The sequence below is a fragment of the Dipodomys ordii genome, unplaced genomic scaffold (genome assembly GCF_000151885.1).
Source record: "Dipodomys ordii isolate 6190 unplaced genomic scaffold, Dord_2.0 Scaffold41, whole genome shotgun sequence".
Taxonomy (NCBI): domain Eukaryota; kingdom Metazoa; phylum Chordata; class Mammalia; order Rodentia; family Heteromyidae; genus Dipodomys; species Dipodomys ordii.
Window position 1 is genome coordinate 6,999,694 of NW_012267257.1, and position 21,353 is coordinate 7,021,046.

At 42.4% G+C, this 21,353-nt stretch overlaps 1 protein-coding gene across 3 annotated transcripts in view; it reads right to left on the reverse strand.

The window, feature by feature from the left end:
* Positions 1 to 19,514, reverse strand: part of Nnt (nicotinamide nucleotide transhydrogenase) — a 101,086-nt gene extending 81,572 nt beyond the window's left edge. The window contains exons 1-5 of one of the 3 annotated variants that reach the window (XM_013018591.1): positions 19,375 to 19,514; positions 13,462 to 13,664; positions 8,420 to 8,649; positions 5,362 to 5,579; positions 1,086 to 1,173 (exon numbers count right to left, since the gene is read on the reverse strand). In XM_013018591.1, coding sequence (XP_012874045.1) covers positions 1,086 to 1,173; positions 5,362 to 5,579; positions 8,420 to 8,649; positions 13,462 to 13,612 — 687 coding nt within the window. In that variant the 5' untranslated portion in view covers positions 13,613 to 13,664; positions 19,375 to 19,514. Of the gene's footprint in view, positions 1 to 1,085; positions 1,174 to 5,361; positions 5,580 to 8,419; positions 8,650 to 13,461; positions 13,665 to 18,860; positions 18,940 to 19,370 lie in introns of those variants that run through there. The other 2 variants (XM_013018589.1, XM_013018590.1) reach the window with 2 other exon arrangements.
* Positions 19,515 to 21,353: the final 1,839 nt, after the last annotated feature.

Sequence of the window (21,353 nt, forward strand, 5' to 3'; positions counted from 1 at the left end):
AAAAAAAAAAAAGAAATGTACTCATTACCTTACTCATGTAACTAACCCCTCAGTACAGCATCTTTACAATAAAACTTGAAAAAAAAAAAAAAGATGAAACATTTTAAGACCTCACTAAATTCTTCCTTCAAGCCTTTGGTCTTTGGCTACACTTTTTAATCTTATATCACAGTTTTCTTCTCAACTTCCACAAGTTTTAAAAGGACTCAAATAAAAACTAAGTAGTGGAGTTGGGCATCAAAGCAATCAGCCAGTGGGCTTCTGGCCACCTTGAGCCAGATGTTTGGTTTTGATCGTACAAAGGATTTATTTCAAATATCATATCATATCACACTTTCTTGCTAAGTATTCTGGTCTACACTTTAATCACCTGTTGTTTTCTTTCACTTGTGACTAGATTTCTGAAAGCTGTTATTCGGTGTGTGTTTGTTGTATAAAAACTGTATAAAAACTCTGGGTTTATATAATAAAGCATTTAAAAGCAAGAAGCCTATAGCTGCAGGCAGGTAGATAACACATGGAAGGTTCTTCTTCCTGCGCCTAGACCTAAGGTCTATATTACTATGATTGAAAGTCACAACATAACCCCCTGTTCTTTTGCTTAGCCATCATTAACTGCTTCCCTCTCCCAATCTGGATTCAGAAGCAGAACTCTTCTCCTCTGCCAAGTTCCAAGTACACACTTCCCATTTTTCTGTCCTCTTGACCCAAAAATTGACCAGAAGTGAAGAAACCTAAAAGGTTCAATCTATGAACTAAAATGTTGCAATAACTGAGAAACCTAGAATTTGTGAATATATCTTGAAGTTTTTTTACACAGATATAATTATGCCCGCAAACTAAAATCTCCTTAAGAATTCAAGTTACTAAATAAAAAACAGAAAGATAAGAAGTAAAATTTAAAGAACCAGAACTTCCAGAAAAGGGAGTTCATTATAGCTCCACCATAAATTTGTGAGTGCCACAAAAATCATCCAGTGGAGCTAACACACAATAAAACTTTTAAATCACTCTATTTTAAGACTACATATATCCTTGCTTTTCATGAATATGCATTATGAACAAACACTAAAAGATGTACTTACCTTGGCTGGAGGAACTTTTCCAGCAGCTGTGATCTGACCAGTAAAAAAACGTCCAAAATGATTTGCTGCGAGGACAACGGCCTTATAACTAAAAAAAAAAAAAAGGGGGGGGGATAATTCCATACAATGAAAACTTTTTTTTTGTCGTTGGTCGTGGGGCTTGAACTCTGGGCTTGGATGCTGTTCTTGCACTCTTCAGCTCAAGGCAAACGCTCTACCGCTTGAGCTACAGCACCACTTCCGGTTTTCAAGTGATTTATTGGAGATAGTGTGGACTTTCCTGCCCGGGCTGGCTCTGAACTGTGATCCTCAGATCTCAGCCTCCTGGGTAGCTAGGATTACAGGTGTGAGCCACCGGTGCTCAGCTAACAATGAAAACTTTTAAGCCCACATATTTTTTTGCAAATACTACTTTTAGCTAATAGGTTAGGAAAATAAAACAGAGAAATGAGCAGACTAGCCGACTGCCAGCACTCAGCAGCCTGCTTTACAGAGGCATGCTCCTATCTAAGATGCCATTCCACCTCTTCCTAACCATACTGCAGTGGATGCATTGAGGAAGAAAAAGGAAAGAAAGACATGAAAATGCCAACGATGCTTTTTTTGGGTGCTGAGACTTGGTATCTTTCAGATTTGTCCTTTTACTTTTCTTATGTTGTCCTAATTTTCTTCTATGACTAACTATGGAGGGCTTAAATGTAAGGGGTAGGACAAAGAAAGACTTGGGATTTTGTTGATCGTTTGAGATTTTGAGACTGAATATAGCTTTGTGCCCTTAGGAAAAGTCTTTAACTCTTGGTGTCCTCATCTATAAAGTAGAGACAAGAAGGGTATTTATCTCTGAGAGCTGGACTAAATGATAAACCAAAGCACAGATCATGAGGGGAGAGCATGATGAATTGCCTGCGCTCGATCAATATTCAATCAAACATTAATTATTTTAGCTATGACAAGTTATGCAATAAAAACTAACCTGTGTGTACCATCTTTTCTTTAATAGGATATTTTAGATAGATTACACTAATCAATTTTCATATTTTATATTTAAAAGGTACTTTTGTACATGGTTACATTATTATTTCTCAGACATACAATACAACTGTTTAATGTGAAAATCACCAGTAACTGGCAACAAAACCTCTCCCTGATCAGATCTTATATTCTAATGTCTAATAAAACTGATGTAAAAACATGTAACACACACCATCATGGCTTCAAGTTAATCACACTGGAGCAGGAAAACCATATTTGTAGACAGACAATAAGAATGTTTCTGGGCTGGGCACCGGTGGCTCACGCCTGTAATCCTAGCTACTCAGGAGGCTGAGATCTGAGAATCTCAGTTCAAAGCCAGCCAGGGCTGGAAAGACTGTGAGACTCTCATCTCCAATAAACCACTCAGAAAACCTTAAGTGGTGCTGTGGCTCAAGTGGTAGAGCGCTAGCCTTGAGCAGAAGAGCTGAGGGACAGTGCCCAGGCCCAGAGTTCAAGCCCCATGACCAACAAAAAAAAAGAATGTTTCTGGACACTACTGCTGTCAGCTCTTATCAGACTTATTTATATAGCCTTTTAATGTTGCTCAAAAGAATCTAAAGTTAAAACCACTAATCCAGGGCTGGGAAGGTAGCTCAGTGGTAGAGCGCTTGCCTTGCATGCATGAGGCCCTGGGTTCGATTCCTCAGCACCACATAAGCAAAAAAGAAAAAAGCCGGAAGTGGCGCCGTGATTCAAGTGGTAGAACGCTAGCCTTGAGCTGAAGAGCTGAGGGATAGCACCCAGGCCCAGAGTTCAGGCCCCACGACTGGACCCAAAAAAAAAAACAAAAAGAAAACCACTGATCCACAGCTATTCTTTCACTTGTGTGCATTTCAGGTAACAGAATTAGCATACCCTCATAACTTTACATTGTATATTTTCCATACAAAATTTTTAGTTTGACATCCCATAAGTCATTTATAAGCTAAGTAAACACGAAAGCAATTTTCTGCTTTGTGTGTTATCTGTAGCACAAATAAAATCTTCAAGCAAAGTGTTTACCACATTACATTAAGGAAAATAAAGTATGTTTTAACTTGTCATTTTTGTTTATGTTGTCTTATTCACGTCAAAAGGGAACAGCTGAAACACGAAGTAGATCTCATGACATATTTGATATGCTACATCCAAAATATAAAACCAAAGAAAATTTTTAAATCATGAGTCTGGAAAATGCTTCTTTTCATATTGGCCTGTTGTTTCGGTTTTTATCTCCATGCACTTTGAATAGTTTTCATCACAAAATATAATCTGATTCTTAGAGAAGATTTCATAAGCATGATTCTATTTTTCATTTTTCCATCCTCTCAGGCAAAGTCAGCAATATACCAAAATCATGTAATTGCTTCTTTCCCTCGTAACATGGCAGGCAGACTACACAGTCACCTTCCTCCGAGTAGAACAGATCTTAGAATCCTCCTCAACCTAACGTTCTAGGCAGTAACAGGACTGTAAGGTGCTGGCAGGCAAGTGTAGTTCATTGCCACCCTAGTCTCAGAGTAAGAAGACATAGCCCGCAGTTATAAATGTAAGCCTTCTACTAGGCACCAGTGGTTCACACATGTAATCCTAGCTACTCAGGATGCTGAGATATGAGGATCATGGTTTAGAAAGTAGTGCTGACAAGAAAAATACATGAGACTCTTACTTCCACTTAAGCACAAAAAGCTGGAAGTGGAGCTGTTACTCAAGTGGTAGAGCACTAGCCTTCAGCAAAATTGCTCAGGGACAGCACATAGGCCCTGAGTTCAAGTCCCAGTACTGGCACCAAAAACACAATTTTTTGAGGGTGCTTTCCCTTAGCGTTTTGCTCAGTCTTTTTTTTTAATTGTGAAAATACTGTACAGAGGGGTTACAATTACGCGGGCAAGATAATTAGTACATTTCTTATCAAGCATTGTAGCCTCCTCCTTTGTTTCCCCTTCCCATCCCTTCCCATCTTCCCCCTGCCCCCCAAAAAAAAATTTTAGAAAGTAAGCCTTCCTTGAGTATGACATTTTACTTCTCTATTCAACAAATATTTTAAGAGTTTATCTATACAATTAGGACAGCAGTCTAGATATGTAATGATATGTTGCTAGGAAGCTTATAATCCCAACTGTAAAGAGGCTGAAGCAGAATTAGTTTAAGGCCAACCTTAAGCAAAATCCTTCTCAAGAACAAAAAAATGAACAAAAAAAAAGAAAAGAAGGGAAGGGAAAGTGGGGGAAGGGAAGAGAAAGAGAAAGGGAAAGGAGTGGAGAAGAATAGAAGGAAGGAAGAAATGAAGGGAGGAAAGAAAGGAGAAAAGGAGAGAGGAAATGGCAAGGAGATGGTCAATCAGGTGTGTGGGTGTGGGTGTGGGTGTGGGTGGGTGTGGGTGTGGGTGTGGGTGGGTGTGGGTGTGGGTGGGTGGGTGTGGGTGTGGTTGTGCACGTGCGTGTGCACACGCATGATTCTGTGAATACAGGTCAAACATCTCTAATTCAAAAATCCTACATCACACTCACTAGACACTATGCTGAAAATGAACTATATAATTTGTAGGGGAAGGAAGCAAGGAAGGAAAAACATGGGAGAAAATGAGAGAAGGGGTGACACTGTTCAAAGAAATATACTCATTGCATGATTACGTAACCATAACCCCTCTGTACATCACCTTTACAATAAAAATAAATAAATAATAAATAATCCTACAGCAAAAACTGGCATGAAACTATAACCAGAATAGGCCACACCTGACCTTATGTGATGGATTATAATCAAAACACAGGTGCCCCAGAGCTGAGAATGCTCAAGCATACAGCATCTGCTCAGCAAGTATCAGTCCTAGAGTTCAAACACCATTGCTGCTCTATCTCAAAAAATATGAGAAATAAATTTAGCCAGACATCAGTGGTTAATGTTTTGCCAGCCCTGGTAGATGTATCTGAAAGACTCTTATCATCAATTAACCAACAAAAAGCTAGAAGTGAAGGTGTGGCTCAACTGATAGAGCCCTAACTTTTAAGAAAAAAGCTTAGGGACAGCACTCAGGCCCTGAATTCAAGCCCCAGGACAGGCACCAAAAAAAAAGGGGTAAAATTAAGCCCATTTCCTATGTAATCACTGCAACTAAAAAGTGGATCATAAAAATAATGGAAGTATACTCTACAACCATGTATAATCTACAACCACGATTACATGCAGAGAGAAGAGCTACAATATGTTTGTGTACTGCCACTGTGCTTCTGCTCAACTGAAAAGAAAAGAATCAACTTACCCAGCAATGTTGGCCATGGAGCTGAGAGCATCATATCCCTGAGCAATTGTAACTCTCGGAACCTGGTCCATTGCCAAAACCGTACTTTTTCTTTCAGAAAGTTTATTTAGCAGGTCTGGATTTTGGGCTGGGTAAATAAAACTTATCAGTGTTCCTGATGGCTTCAAAAGGTCAGCTTCGTGAAGACCTAAGGTTGGATTAACCATGGGGGCTCGAACCTGAAAGTAGAGTCAATCACACATTAAAAACATGAATTCTTTCACATTTTTTAGTGAAGAAGACAACTTAAATAATACATCATTGAGATAAGATTACAGAAGAATAAACTGGACACCAGTGGTTCACACCTGTAATCGTAGCAACTCAGCAGGCTGAAATCTGAAGATCACAGTGCAAAACCAGCCTGGGAAGGAAATCTATGAAACTCTTTTCTCCAGCAAACTACTCAGAAAAAGTCAGACATGGCACTGTGGTTCAAATGGTAGAATGCTAGCCTTGAGAAAAGATGCTTAGGGACAACACCCAGGCCCTGAGTTCAAACCCTAGGACCAGCACCAAAAAAGAGAGCCACCCCAGGTCAAATAATGTATTAATGATAGTATAATGATGTATAAATGTTTATATTACAGATTATCAACACACCTCTAACATGTTCATATACATTATGCACTCCTAAAAGAAAATAGTATTTGCAAAATACACTCCTATCATCGTTTCTTGAGAGACACTGCAAAGAATCTGCCTCCCTAAATTATACATTGGCATGGACTGTACTATTTTCTATTAACTTTAAATTCCTTTACTGCATATCAAGTTACATTACCAAGTAGATAAACCCAAAACTTTAAAATACTGATTTACAACTTATCTCTATACCATAATTTTCACTACTAATTTTCTTTTTATGAGGGGGGGTCCAGTTGTGGGGTCTGAACTCTGGGCCTGGGCGCTGTCCCTCAGCTCTTCAGCTCAAGGCTAGCACTCTACCACTTGAGCCACAGCACCACTTCCAGCTTTTTTTCTTTTTGCTTATGTGGTGCTGAGGAATCGAACCCAGGGCCTCATGCATGCAAGGCAAGCGCTCTACCACTGAGCCACCTTCCCAGCCCCAATTTTCACTACTAATTTTCTATAGCAATAATCATATCATCTACAAAAAAAAATCATCATTTAAGATCCTGTTGGGGCTGAGGCTGGAGCTCATTTTTACCATGCTAACAGTATTGGGCTCAATCCCCAGGACCTCCCAAAAAAAAATCTTCTAGAACTGTTAAATGGGGGGGTGAGAAGGGAGAGACAACTATGTAATTAATTCCTGGTAAAAATTAATATGAAACTGCTTGTTGGGCTGGGAACGTTGCTTGCCTAGCATGTATGAAGCCCTGGGTTTGATTCCTCAGTATCACATAAGCAGAAAAAGCCAGAAGTAGCACTTTAGCTCAAATGGTAGAGTGCTATCCTTGAATAAAAGAAGCTCAGGGACAGTGCTCAGGCTCCGAGTTCAAGCCCCAGGACTGTCAAAATAACAAACAAAAACCACTCATTTTTCAGTAGAAAACCTGGTTTTAATCTGGTAATGATGTCTGCATTGATTGTAGGACATTTAGGATGTAGTTTAAGGCTTAGCTTTAATTTCCATCTAGTATACACTCGATACAGTCTCCTCCTTTAAATGATTTTTTTTGGGGTGGGGCCTGGGTGCTGTCCCTGAGTTCAAGGCTAGCATTCTACTACTTTGAGCCACAGCACTACTTCTGGTTTTTCTGGTGGTTAATTGGAGATAAGAGTCTCACAGACATTCCTGCCCAGGCTGGCTTTGAACTGCAATCCTCACTTCTCAGCCTCCTGAGTAACTAGGATTACAAACATGAGCCATCAGCACACAGCTTACTTGATTTTTTTTTTAATTCTAAAGTTCTTTAGCATATAGATTTCTACTACATTACGTCAAGAACTTATTTTAAGAAGACTACTTGCCATTCAACCCAATGCTGAGAATTCTTTAGAATAGTCTCTCCCTATCCAGAAATAGCACTACAGAACGTCCATGTAAATCACTGAGCCTTCATGTATCAGATGTTGTCCATTTAGTCCTGGGCAGTCCTTCCATTCTGGCAGCCAACACTCATCTGTAGGTAATCTGGTATATAGAGGGCCATATACAATGTATTTGCCCTAGACAATTTTAAAAGGATATTTCCACAGATTAAATATAAAAATGAAGATCTCGGGCTGGGAAGGTGGCTCAGTGGTAGAATGCTAGCCTGGAGCTGAAGAGCTGAGGGACAGCGCCCAGGCCCAGAGTTCAGGCCCCACGACTAGACCCAAAAAAAAAAAAAAAGATCTCTTTATCCCTTCTTACAGTTACTAAACATAGGTCACATTACTTGACAAAAGTTCTATGAAGCATGAAGAACATTCACAACAGAAAATCATTTCTTTGAGAAAAGGGACATCATTCGAAAACAGGAAAAGCTGAAATGACCAATGTATACAGTGATGGGTACATTAATTACCCTGATTTGAGCACTGTACATTATAAACATATCAAAATATAACACTACATAATAAATAGACAATTACTATGCATTAATTTTTTAAACAATCAGTAGGAGTGACTCCTGTCTATATTCCTAGCTACTCAGAAGGACCTTGGTTAAAGGACAGTGCACAAAGAAAGTTCTCAAACCCCATTTAACCAATTAAAAACTATGCATGGTAATGAAACGTAGGTAGGAAGACCTTTTTCCAGGCAACCCTATGTATACATATGAGATCTCAAATAACCAATAAAAAGGAATGATGATGTGTTTTCAAGTGGCAAAACACCATGCAGCAAACATGAGGCCCTGAGTTCAAATCCATGTACTAAAGAAAACAGAAGAGAAGAAAAGAAAAGGAAGGAGGAAGAGGAAAGGGGAAGGGGAAGGTAAAGGGGAAGGGGAAGGGAGGAAGATGACACTGAAAAACCTTGAACACCAGAAAAAGTTAATTTTCTACAATTGGATTTCAAAGAGTTAGCATGCAATAAATGAAAAAAATAAAATGTAAAAATTACTTTGACCACCAAATCAGAAGCCAGCACTTCCCTTGTCCCTTGGATTTGAGCTCCTGCTGCTCTGTAGTGATCATCTGAGAACTTAGAAGCTTCACCTGCACCAGATTCCACAACAACATTAAAACCTTGCTTGACTAAGGCCTGAACACCAGCAGGAGACAATGCCACTCGCTTCTCATTTTGGAAGACCTCCTTGGGAACACCAACAGTCAGTTGCTTATATGGAATTCCTACAAAAACAAGGTAAACAACAACAAAAAATATATTTAGCAACAGATTTCAGGAAATGGAAATAAGCAGTCTGTTCTTCAAAAATTACTACATACTGGGCTGGGAAGTTGGCTCAGTGGTAGAGTGCTTGCCTTGCATGCATAAGGCCCTGGGTTCAATTCCTCAGCACCACATAAGCAGAAAAAGCCAAAAGTGGCACTGTGGCTCAAGTGGTAGAGTGCTAGCCATAAGCTAAAGAGCTGAGGGATAGCGCTCAGGCCCAGAGTTCAGGCCCCACAACCGACCAAAAAAAAAAACAATTACTACATACAAGTTGCTATTTAAACTGATGACTTAAGAGTGCTTTTTTTTCTCATATGTATATCTTAGGCCTAAAGTATAACCTCCATGTACTCCATGTAAATATACACAGGGACATATGCATACATATATGACCAAGCAGGAGTAAAATTCCATGGTATAAACCCTTGAAACAATTTTTAAAAATGAATAGCATGAAGCTGAAACATGTTTTAAATAGGAAATATAGGGGGAAGGGATGAATGGAAAAGGGAATAGTGGATGTATACAATTATACTCAATGTACATATATGAAAAAAGAAGTGTAAAACTCAATGTAACTGGTGGGTAGGGATAGATGTAGCACAATTCATATAAATGGAAATGTTAATTTGTAATCTTCTGTAAATCATTTAAAGATAAAAATGAATAAAAATTTTAAAAAGTAAATGATGATTCATAATCATAAGCCCTCTACCTTTTTTGGTAAATGATAATTTTTTTATTCCCCCTCTCCTGAAAGGTCTAAATATTTTATTTAATCCAAGGGATCTTGACAAACTTACTTTATTCTTAGGAGGAAAAAAAATAGGATGAAGCCGGGTGCCGGTGGCTCATGCCTGTAATCCTAGCTACTCAGGAGGCTGAGATCTGAGGATTGCAGTTCAAAGCCAGCCCGGGCAGGAAAGTCTATGAGACTCTTATCTCCAATAAACCACTAGAACACTGGAAGTGGTGCTGTGGCTCAAGCAGTAGAGCGCTTGCCTTGAGCTGAAGAGCTAAGGGACAGGGCCCAGGTCCAGAGTTTAAGCCCCACAACCAACAAAAAAAAAAGGGTAAAAGATCACACACAGCATGCTAAGGGAACTTTTTCAATTAACTCTTTCAATCCTTCTGGGATTATGGTCTTAAATATATCACTCTTTTGAAGAAAAGTTCTGTACTACATACTTGAGGTCCTGACATACCCCTAGTCCCTTCCCTGATGACTGGCCATAGGCAATTCCTCAGAGATTTCCAAGTGTTATATCTATATTCTTAGCAAAAAATGATTAGACAAAGGGCTGGGAAGGTGGCTCAGTGGTAGAGCACTCGCCTTGCATGCCTGAGGCCCTGGGTTCTATTCCTCAGCACCACATAAGCAAAAAGAAAAAAGCCGGAAGTGGCACTGTGGCTCAAGTGTAGAGCGCTAGCCTTGCGCTGAAGAGCTGAGGGACAGCGCCCAGGCCCAGAGTTCAGGCCAAAAAAAAAAAAAAAAGATTAGACAAGTCCTCCTCAACTAGGTCAAAGATAATCATCTGTAAGGAAAAACAGCATCCTAGCCAAGGAGATGACTTATGCAGGAATGGTGCTCAAGGACACTGTGTTAGCTGGTGACCTACCCATCCTATCACAAATTCAATGATTCAATTGGTGACTGACCAATCAACTCATAAACTCAATACATTCAAATCTTCTGAGAGGTTAGAATGAGAGGCTCAAAGAAAGAGACAAAAAGAGGAGAGTTGAGTGGTACTGAAATTATCTGTACGCACAACTATAAAGTAATCAAAGGGAGCTCAACAGCACAACAGTACTAAATAAAGGGAGAGGATGAGTCATAGCTATGAAATTGAGAATAACATTCCATTTCTTCAGGAAGCACCTAACGGGTGTCATGAGCTCTCTATCATTCTTCCCAACAATACAAAGAAACAAACCTGCATCACAAAATATAACTTGATATAATTCAGTTTCAAGCAGCCCAAAACATCTTACAATATGGGCTTATAAGGTAACTGTGAACATACATAATAAAAGATGAATCAAATTATCAATACAGAATAATTTATGGAGCCCTTACAGTGGTTAAGTCAACCTAAAAGTACTTGAATTGGAGAAGTAAAAAACAGGTAAATATTTAGATGGATGCAAAAAATTAAGTCACATATACTTATCTGGAGTCTACTTACCTGACAGCCTCAAATCTAAAACACTACATACCAAAAATCAAGTACATTACCAAAGATGAGCAAAGTTATTTGAGAAGTATTTAGGAGTCAACTAAAATGGCTTCCACTGGGCTGGGAAGGTGGCTCAGTGGTAGAGCGCTTGCCTTGCATGCCTGAGGCCCTGGATTGGATTCCCCAACACCACATAAGCAAAAAGAAAAAAAGCCAGAAGTGGTGCTGTGGCTCAAGTGGTAGAGCGCTAGCCTTGAGCTGAAGAGCTGAGGAACAGAGCCCACAACTGGACCCAAAATAAATAAATAAATAAATAAAATGGCTTCCACTAACCAAACAGGATAATTCAAACATCAAATAGAATATTAATACTGGAAGTGGAATAAAACATGTCCAAAGTGTTATAATCCAGGAGTTTGTATTGATTCTCAAAAAAAAAAAAAAGTATTCCAAAGCTGTCTGGACCAGTAATGAACTTCAATCCTCTCATCTTCAGCCCCGAAGCAACCGTCCTTCATTTTTAAGTTTGTGTTACTATTAATGTATTCACTAAACTGCCAGGCTTTTGAATTCTTATGTCTGCCTAAAATAGAATTCATAGCCTCTTTCCTCCTGCTCAGGTGACACAAGTGGCAGCATATATTTTGCTAAGAGTTCCCAACTTGATCTCCAGATATTTTGTTTTAAATAACTCTGGCAAGTCAGGTCATAGCATGACAAAAACAAAAGCAAGTAAATGTATTGAGGATATGAGGATTGTCCTTGTGAGTAAATTTATGAACACCAATTTTAATAATGTTCCATTTTATATATATAGATACATACATACATACAAACACACACATATATATATATATATATATACACATGCACACACAAGACTTTTAGGTTTGGTTTCTGATCATCAATTTATATTATTTTTTAATCTCTAAAAGATATTCTTTTTTTTCTAAATGAAAAGTGTTATGACCACACTGAAAAGTATGGCAAGCAATTCCTATCAGCATTCATGTTTTTCCACTTGTTCTTTTTCTCTTTCATTCTTTCTGTTTTCACTGTTCAAAGAATGACCTTGCTGACCCAATATCTGGGAGGCAGAAACTGGAGTTCACCATTCAAGGCCAACATGGGCATAAACATTTATAAAATTCTATCTGATTTAATGGCTGAGCAGTACCATGCACCTAGCCCAACTACAAAGAAAACACTATGACTGAACAAGGTTTGGCACTCGTGTCATTCCCAGTCACTCAGGGAAGTACAAATAGCAGGATCACAGCCCTGGCCAGGCCTAGTAGAAAATGAGACCCTACCAACACAAAAAAGGAACTGAAAACATGGCTCAGCAATACAGTGCTGGGCTAACAAGCAAGAGGCCCTAAGTCCATTCTCTAGTATTGCCTAAAAAGAAAAGCTTATCCATCCTATCCTCCATTATGAAGCCAAATGCCATTTTCAGCTTGACTATTGCTCTCTGGAACAAAAGTATGAATGTCTAAGGCTCCTGCGCACACAGACATATGCCTGAGGTCTAACCAGTAAAGGGCAGATAGAAATTCTTGGATGATCTTTGCAAAGTCTGTGAAGAGAGGTGGATCAGCTTAAAAGGACCCCCTTGGGGCTGGGAAGGTGGCTCAGTGGTAGAGTGCTTGCCTTGCAAGCCTGAGGCCCTGGGTTCAGCACCACATAAGTAAAAAGAAAAAAGCCGGAAGTGGCACTGTGGCTCAAATGGTCGAGCGCTAGCCTTGAGCTGAAGAGCTGAGGGACAGCGCCCAGGCCCAGAGTTCAGGCCCTACAACAGGACCCAAAAAAAAAAAGGACCCCCTTTAGCCTCTCCTCTTTCTGGCCTACATTCCCGAACAGAAACATGCAAGGGTCCTATCAAGGAAAGCATCGCAAGCCACTGGAAAATTTCACTCTTACTCTGTATGGGCTAGGAAAGTAATAATGAATTCTGAAGAGAAAACTGACATGATATTTCAACTTTAAATAGATTATTCTCAGAGTCTTATGCAGAATAGATTGTAGGATAGGAAAGGGAGGAAGTAAAAGACAATAGACTAATACAGCAGTCCAGTGGCAGACAATGGTTTGTATCAAAAGGAGGTGAGAAGAGGGCAGGTCACAGACAAGGCAGGGACAGCTTCAACCTACTCATAGCATGTAGGAGGACTCCAAGGAGTCTCACCTAAACAACGACAATGAACTTGCTAGTTATTAAATTGTGAACAATATAGATTAATTGATAGCCTTAAATCCAAATCCCTGAGCAGAAGTGAGCTATGTACAGTACAGTTCCCCTTTGTATCGGAACAGGGGAGACTACTACTAGAAATAGTTACTATGAGTAATAGGCACCCAAGTACAGCTCAACTGCTTTACCTTTTTCCTTTTTCTATTTTTTTTCCTTCCTATTAGAAATGGCAATCAGGAAGTTCTAGACATGAAAAATATAAGATAGATCGCACTTTTTTTTTAATGGTCACCTGCAAGCAAGCACAAGGTTATAAAACTGAACGGCTTGCTCTTTATCAGCAAAAGAGCTATTAGCTCCTAAGACTTGAAACAAACATTGCAATAAGACGTTACCTGGCTTCCCAGGGGATTTACACCACAGTGCCCGATGTGTGTGAAATGTTCGTACAAAATTCTTCCTCCCAGGTAGAACCTTACAGGACCCCAAATTGCTTAGCAAAGGACACGAGCAGCCAGTCACCACTGTTTTCAATAGGTTTGCCATGACGGTATGAATTCCCAACTTTCCAAACTCCGATGTCCTTGAAGGAAAATCTCTAAGAAGAAAGAAAGAAAATGTTTAGATGCCAAGACTCCCATGGTATGTTTACCACACAGGCTTGTGCTTGCAGATGTGGTAAACTGTGAGCTCTGTTGAATGTGGTTCTCACAAAGTGGACATATGTTTCCTAGTCTAACAAGGTGAAGTGTGGCTAGCTTTTGCTGTTACTGAGGCTCCTTCATCCACCCCATGCACTCTCCTCTGGGACACATGGAAGGCACTCCCACCATCTCCACAAGTCCTGATGTTCCCCCACCTTTCTCAGCTTTCCTTCCAGAATAGAAAAAAGCATATGCATGCACAGAGCCAAACACAGAACCCAGTGGACTCCATGAACATTCCTCCAGACTCCACAGGAAAAAGGATGCAGCTCAGTTTTAATTTCAGAACTGTTGCCACAACTCCCCAAAGAAGCATCCTTTAAAATGTCAGAAGGAAACACTGGTAGTGGAAATTCTCAATCCAAGCAGTGCTAACTCACAAGATACCCTTTAATTCAACAAATATGTGCCTGGGGACAGGTTTTGGCAAGCCTAAGAAACACTTGCAGAATCAAACTGGACTGGGTCATCCACTTGGAGATAAGAAAAGCAATAACATTACAAAGTGAAGTGGTGCAAGTTCGGAGTTCTTTGATGGATCAAAGAGGAGATCTTTTATCTATCCTTTAGTTCAAAAGGAAAAGGCATTTGAGACCGAATAAAACGAAAGCTAAAGAGAGAGTGCTTGCAATGCTATTATCTTCAGGTATGCAATTAAAAATGAGTCTGAAGGTTGGGCACTGGTGGCTGACATCTGTAATCCTAGCTACTCAGGAGGCTGAGATCTGAGGATCAGTTCAAAGCCAGCCCAGGTAAGACAGTCCATGAGACTCTTATCTCCAATTAACCACCAGAAAACCAAAAGTAGACCTGTAGCTCATAGTAGGAGAGTGCTAGCCTTGAACAAAAGAGCTAAGAGATAGCACCCAAGCCCTGAGTTCAAGCCCCATAGCCAACTAAAAAATATAAATAAATAAAAATGAGTCTTATTAATCCTTTACATTTGTATAGATGGTTTAAATTTAGTCTTCCCATTTCAGCCCTAAATCATTCACAAGTCCTAGGAATATCCTCCTCACTCATTCATGGGTCACATGTAGGTCCACTCATAGCTAAGAATGGAAAGCAAACTCAGTCATGCTACCAAGTGGAGTCATATCTGTAATCCCACCTACTTGGAAGTCAGAGATCAGGAAAATTGATGTTCCAAACCAACACAGGCAAAAAGTTAGTGAGACTCCATCTCAACAATCAAGTATGTATGCTGGTACATACCTAGATTCCTAGCTCCATGCGGGGGCATACATAGGAGGATCAAGGTCCAAAGTCAGTCAGGGCAAAAAACTTGAGACCCTGTCAGAACAATAACCTAAAGCACAAAGAGCTGGAAGTATAGCTCAGTTTGGTAAAGCACTTGAGGACAGAGGGCTCTGAGTTCAAACACCCATACTGAAAGAAAAACAAAAGTTCAGCCAAATATTCCATATGTTTATTGAAATCTATGCCAAGGAAAAACTGAGGGCAATATAAAGGTATTACAAAGATAAATAAAAGATAGTGCTTGTTTTGAGGGAGGGATTTTTTTTCCTGACATCACTTAAATAACTTTTTCCCCCCATGGGGCTTGAACTCCAGGCCTGAGCTATGTCCCAGAGCTCCATTTCTAAAGGCTAGTGTCTATCGTTTTGAGCTACAGCACCACTTCCAGTTTTCTGGTAATTAACTGGAGATAAAAATCTCCAGATTTTTCCTGCCTGGGCTGGCTTTTAACCCTGATCCTCAGATCTCAGCCTCCTGAGTAGCTAGAATTACAGTCTTTAGCCACCAGTACTCAGTTAAATAACCTACTCTTATCCCAACCTCCCTACTTACCTGTCTTTCTCTTCCTGGATCATTCCAATTCTAACAGGGCTGACTAAGCAGTCCCAGACTTCATTAGCAAATGAATGAAGCTGGCTCCAATAAAGCCTAGTATTGTTCAAGTTTGATAACCCTGACAGTTTGAGCTGACTCTCTCCCACATCATTCTGATTTAGAAAAGTAGCAGAGATACAGGTGAACCCGTTGCAACAATGAGAAGTACAAGTTGTCATGTCGAAAACAAACTTTACAACTTTGGTTGGGGAGTGGGGGGAGGATTTGGTGGGGGGGTGAGGGGGAGGCTTGGAAGGGATGGGAAGGGGAAACAAAGGAGGAGGCTACAATGTTTGATAAGAAATGTACTCATTATCTTGCCCATGTAATTGTAACCCCTCTGAATAGTTTTTTCACAATAAAAAAATAAAAAAACATTGATTTACAGCTTACTATATATAAGGTAAACAGATATCTATAAAAAAAAAAAGAAAAGAAAAGAAAAGTAGCAGAGGAAACCAACAACTTTCTAGGGTCCTTTTAGGTTCTAAAATCCTTGTGTCATATGAACTTTCACAATGTTTTAAAACTGAAGTCTTATTTCATGGCGTGAAGTCTGGAAAATGGTAACTTGGTATTTAACACATACTTGAGGTTTCAGACATCAGGAGGACCAAGACTTTCAGAAACTAATTAATTTCTTTTTTAAAAAAGTACACTTCAAGTTGTAAACACACAGGGCAGAGACCAGGAGGTAGTTTATTGGCAAGAGAACATCTTAAACCACCTTGTCATTGGCCAGTTTGTTTTCTCCATCTCAACAGTCACATCCCCTCCTTGCATCTTTACTTCAAATGTGTCTTGTGACCATTCATGTGTTTTTATGCCTTTGAAACAATATGGGCAATGTTTACAACTCAAAATTTACATGAAAAATTACTTATTTAGCATGCATACATATGGTTGTTAAATGTAAGTTATATGGACAACTATCTTTCCAGAACAGTATGTGTGGTATGTATGTGCATGCATGAGTGTGTGTGTGTGTGTGTGTGTGTGTGTGCATGTATGTTGTTCTGGAGATGGAACCCAGAGCCTCAAGCATGCTAGGCAAGCATTCTACCACAGAGCTGCATCCTCAGCCCTACCCTAGTGGACATTAAAATCCTTGGAAGTGGGCTGGGAAGGTGGCTCAGTGGTAGAGCGCTTGCCTTGCATGCAAGAGGCCCTGGGTTCGATTCCTCAGCACCACATAAGAAAAAAGAAAAAAGCTGGAAGTGGTGCTGTGGCTCAAGTGGTAGAGCGTTAGCCTTGAGCTAAAGAGCTGAGGGACAGCGCCCAAGCCCAGAGTTCAGGCCCCACGACCGGACCCAAAAAAATAAATAAAATCCTTGGAAGTAAGCACTGAATCTAGCAAAGGAAGACTAGATAGAATTTAAGAGGGTGAGCTCTGGGCTGGAAGTCCCTTCTGCCCTTGCACTATCTGTGTAACCTTAGCAACTCACAGGACATCTGGCTAGCTGTTATATTCACTTTCCAATGACCTGTAGCCCAGAGCTTTGTATAAAAAAGAGACGTCAATAAGTATTTTTGGACTGAAGGACTGGATAATCAACCGGTTATACTAGAGCTTGGTTACCTATTAAACATTCTCCAAGTATTTTCAGAAAATTTCCTTTGAAAATAAAATGTTTGCCCAAACATGGTGATCCATGCCTGGAATCCCAGCTACTATTAAGGAAGTGGAGACAGAAGGACTGCAATTCAAGGCTAGCCCAAGATAATGCAAAATTAGCTAAAGACCTTATCTGAAAATAAAGGCAAAAAAATTTAGGAATATGGCTCAAAAGGTAGAAGCTTGTTTGCTCCAGGACTAAAGTTCAATCTCCAGTACAGCAAAAACTTTAAAAAGACAAATGGAATGTTTGTAAAGACCTGTGGAGCTGGGTACTATTGGCTCATGCCTATATTCCTAGATACTCAGGTGACTGAGATCTGAGGCAGTTTGAAAGCAGCCCAGGCATAAAAGTCCCTGAAACTCGAATCTCCAATTAACCACTAGAAAACTGGAAGTGGAAATGTGGATCAAAGTGGTAGAGCACCAGGGACAGTGCTCAGGTTCTGAGTTCAAGCCCCACTACCGACCAAAAAAGAAAAAAAAAGCCTGTGGAAAACCCAGGAAAACCCATACTTATTAGCAAAAGAAAGCATTCTTAGCAAGCCAGCAGAAAGTAGGATAACTGTCACTTCAATCATTTCAGTCTTTTTTAAGGGCATGCTTTGTAAATAAAAGGAGTACAACAAAGAAGGCAGCATTTTAACTAATATGTAGGCAAGGGAGCTCCACCCTCCCTGACAGCCTATCTTAAGCATAGCCCAGCACCCAGGGCAAATAAAGGACACTTGTAAATATATAAACAAGTCCTGCTTTTAACAGCTACATATACCAACAAGGACACAATGCCCTATCCTGGAAAGGCATGCAGCTGTGACCTAGCCCCAAGCCACCAGTGCCGTGGCCAGTGTCACAGGTGTTGTCTCTGGACAACTAAACTGCCACTCCAAGAACGTGTGGTAGAAAGTTATTTATAACTTCTCTTGGCAAGGCATTGGTCCAGGCTGCCTAGCACTCATTCCGAGTCAAGTTTGGACCAGCTCTGGGCCCGAGCCAGGGCCCTGGGCCTCCCTCAGCTTGGCCCCACTGGTCTGCGCCCTCCTCCCCCACCCCACCCCACCCCCGGCCTCAGAGGCTGGCACCCACCACCACCACCAGTCTGCCATGAAGTACATCTAAAACGTCTGCTAGTTGTCTCCCTGTGTCGCCAACCAACCCGCAACCGCACTCTCCTCCAACTTCCTCTGCGAGCAAACACAGTTTGAGGGCGTCCAGCTGCCGTTTCTCTGGGGACACTGCCCACCGAATGTCTTTAATGATCTTCTCCACCCCCTCCCCTCTTGGAGGCCAAAGTGATCCCAGAGGACTTTCGCCCCTCTCACCCCAGCTCCCAGATCTGCACCTGGCACGGCTGCGGTCTCATGTTCTGCCTTCTGCTAGGGACCCCAGTCCAACCCTACTCTCACCCCCCAACTGCCTTCCACACAGACCCAAGAAAGGGGAGACAAACTACCCGGCTCGGGTGCACCCCGTTTCCAGGGCCCCGCGGACCCCACACCCCGTCTGCTCTCAGCCAGGTCTCTGCGCCCCGAGGAGCCTGCGTGGACAGCCGAGGCCGCGCGCCCTCGGCCCGGCTGCGCCCTCCGCGCGCCCCGCAGCGCCAGCGCCGCCACACGCTCACCTGGGCGGAGGGCTGCGCGCCCGGGCTGCGCGGGCACCGCCTCGCCGCGCCACGCCGCGCGGGCAGACCCGGCTCCCCGCGGCCAGCGCCTCCAACCCGGAAGAACAGCCCCAGGCCGGTGGCTCCGGCGACGCCCACTTGATGGCTGCGGCGCCGCCCGGCCCCGCGCCCCCCTTCCCTCAGCCCCTTCTCCAGCCCGGGCCTCCCTCCGGCCGGGGCCCCTCGCGCTCCCGCCAGGGTCCGTTTGGGAGAGGAAGGCGACCGGACGGAACGCCCACCCTGGGTGCCGGCCAAGGCCGGCCCGCCACCGGGGGTCCCGCCGGCTGGCGGCCCGCCCGTCTTTGTCTGCGCCCCGGCCCGCGGGACCCCGGCCCCGCCCCCGCGCGGCCCCGCCGCCTCCCCTCGTCCTTGTCAATCAAACCCGGCGCCCGAGCCCGCCGCGCGCGGACTTTCAGCAATTCCTTCGGCCTCCCCCTCCTCGCCCCCTCCCCGCCCCGGTGAGCCACTTACAGACCCGCCCTGCTGTCCCACCGGAGCAGACGGGCGGGAAGTGGAGCCCCGCTCGCCCGTGGGGCCGGCCTGTCCTCCCGCTCTCTAGGAAAATAACCCTCAACTTCGGTAACGGGAGAGGACCAAAGGCAGGGGAGGCGGAGGAGGAGGAGAGGAGGAGGAGGGGGAGGCGAGGGGCGGGAATGGGGGCGTTGTTTTCCAGTCTGGCTTGGGGAGGTGGAGTTAAATTGCGCAGAAACGGTGGCAAGGCCCGAAAAGGAACACACATCTGCCCGTCTGTGTCTTCTGCACCCGCGCCAGCCCGGGGGAAGCTCCTCTTCTGCACCCAGCGTCTGGAAGAGGCCCACGTTGGACCTTGACCTTGTGAACTTTTCCTGACCCGTTCCAAGCTGTTTTCAGCAAAACCGTGGTGACCTGCTAGTTCCTTCTGCACAGTTCAGTTACTCATTCTGCAGGTGTATTCCCGCTGAGAGTAAGGGAACCACACATGGAGAAGACAGTGCTCACTCACTCACCCAAAGGGACTCGTCATGAAGTGCCAGTGTCACTGCTTTCCACTTTAGTTGAAACACTCAATGGGCAGAAGGCAAAGCCGGCCTTGCATAACTCCGGGGAAAACAAGAAATGTGCCCCCGGAGAAACCCTTACTTTGAGAAACGTGTTATGTGTTTAATCAGCATGAAAGATCATTCAGCAAATGGACTCCACAGTAGGATAACGTAAAACAAGTCTGTGGCCTGGTAGAGTTTGCAGAAAGGAAAGATCTCAGTGTCCTGTTTTAAAATAATAGCGAAGTTGGCTCTGGTGGCTCAGCCTGTAATTCTACTTACTCAGGAGGCTGAGATCTGAAGATCTTGATTCGAAACCAGGGGAGGAAAGTCTGTGGCTGTTTTTAAATATTTTATTTTATTGTAAAGGTGATGTACAGGGAGGTTAGTTACATAAGTAAGGTAATGAGTACATTTCTTATGGAGCATTGTTACCCCTCCCTCATTTTTCTCCCACTTTCCTTCCCCCCCTCACTCTCGCACTCCCCCCGCCCCCATGGTAAAGTTCATTTCCAACATAGCATCTTGTGAGTACTGCTGTTGCATTGGTTCACCCTTTGTCCTTTGTCTCATCATTTTGTTATTCCCCTTCCCTACCTCAAATCAGATAAACATAGATTATAAGACACAGGGTATCAAAAAAAAAAGTGGCAACCAAGGATAAAACAAAAGAAAAAACTGAAAGAAAAAAGAAATAACACACAGTACATTAAAAAAAAATTCCCGGCTAATCACAGAAAAAGTTTGAAGTGGTAATGTAGCTCAGTGACAGAGTTCTAGCCTTGAGCAAAAAGAGCTTAGGGACAGCGCCCAGTCCCTGAGTTCAAGGCCTAGGACCCACAAAAAAATAAAATAATAGTGAATAAGTGCAGCTTTAGAGACAGGTCAGTGAAAGGGCAGGTACAGTGAGGCAGATAAATAAAGATAAGGGAGTAAATTATGCTGCGGATATTAGTAGAGTATGCCCTTGGTTGTTCCTGAACATTGCAAAATAATAATAATAACAATAAGCTTTTTATAAAATCAGCACATTTGTAGAGGGTTAGGATTGCTTCTTCTTCTGGGCTTAAAAATGAATGGCTCCCTAGGTGTCAGCAGCTAAGGCCTGTAATTCTCATATCTCTGTGGGCTGAACTTTGAGGATCATGGTTCAAAGCCAGCCTCAGGAAGAAAGTCCAGGAGATTTTATGTCCCATTAACTATCAAAAAGTTGGATGCCAGTAGCTCACATCTGTAATCCCAGCTACTGAGGAGGCTGAGATCTGAGGATTGTGGTACAAAGCCAGCCAGGGAAGGAAAGTCCGTAAGACTTTTTTTTTTTTGGGGGTCTGGTCATGGGCCTGAACTCTGGGCCTGGGCACTGTCCCTCAGCTCTTCAGCTCAAGGCTAGCGCTCTACCACTTGAGCCACAGCGCCACTTCCGGCTTTTTTCTTT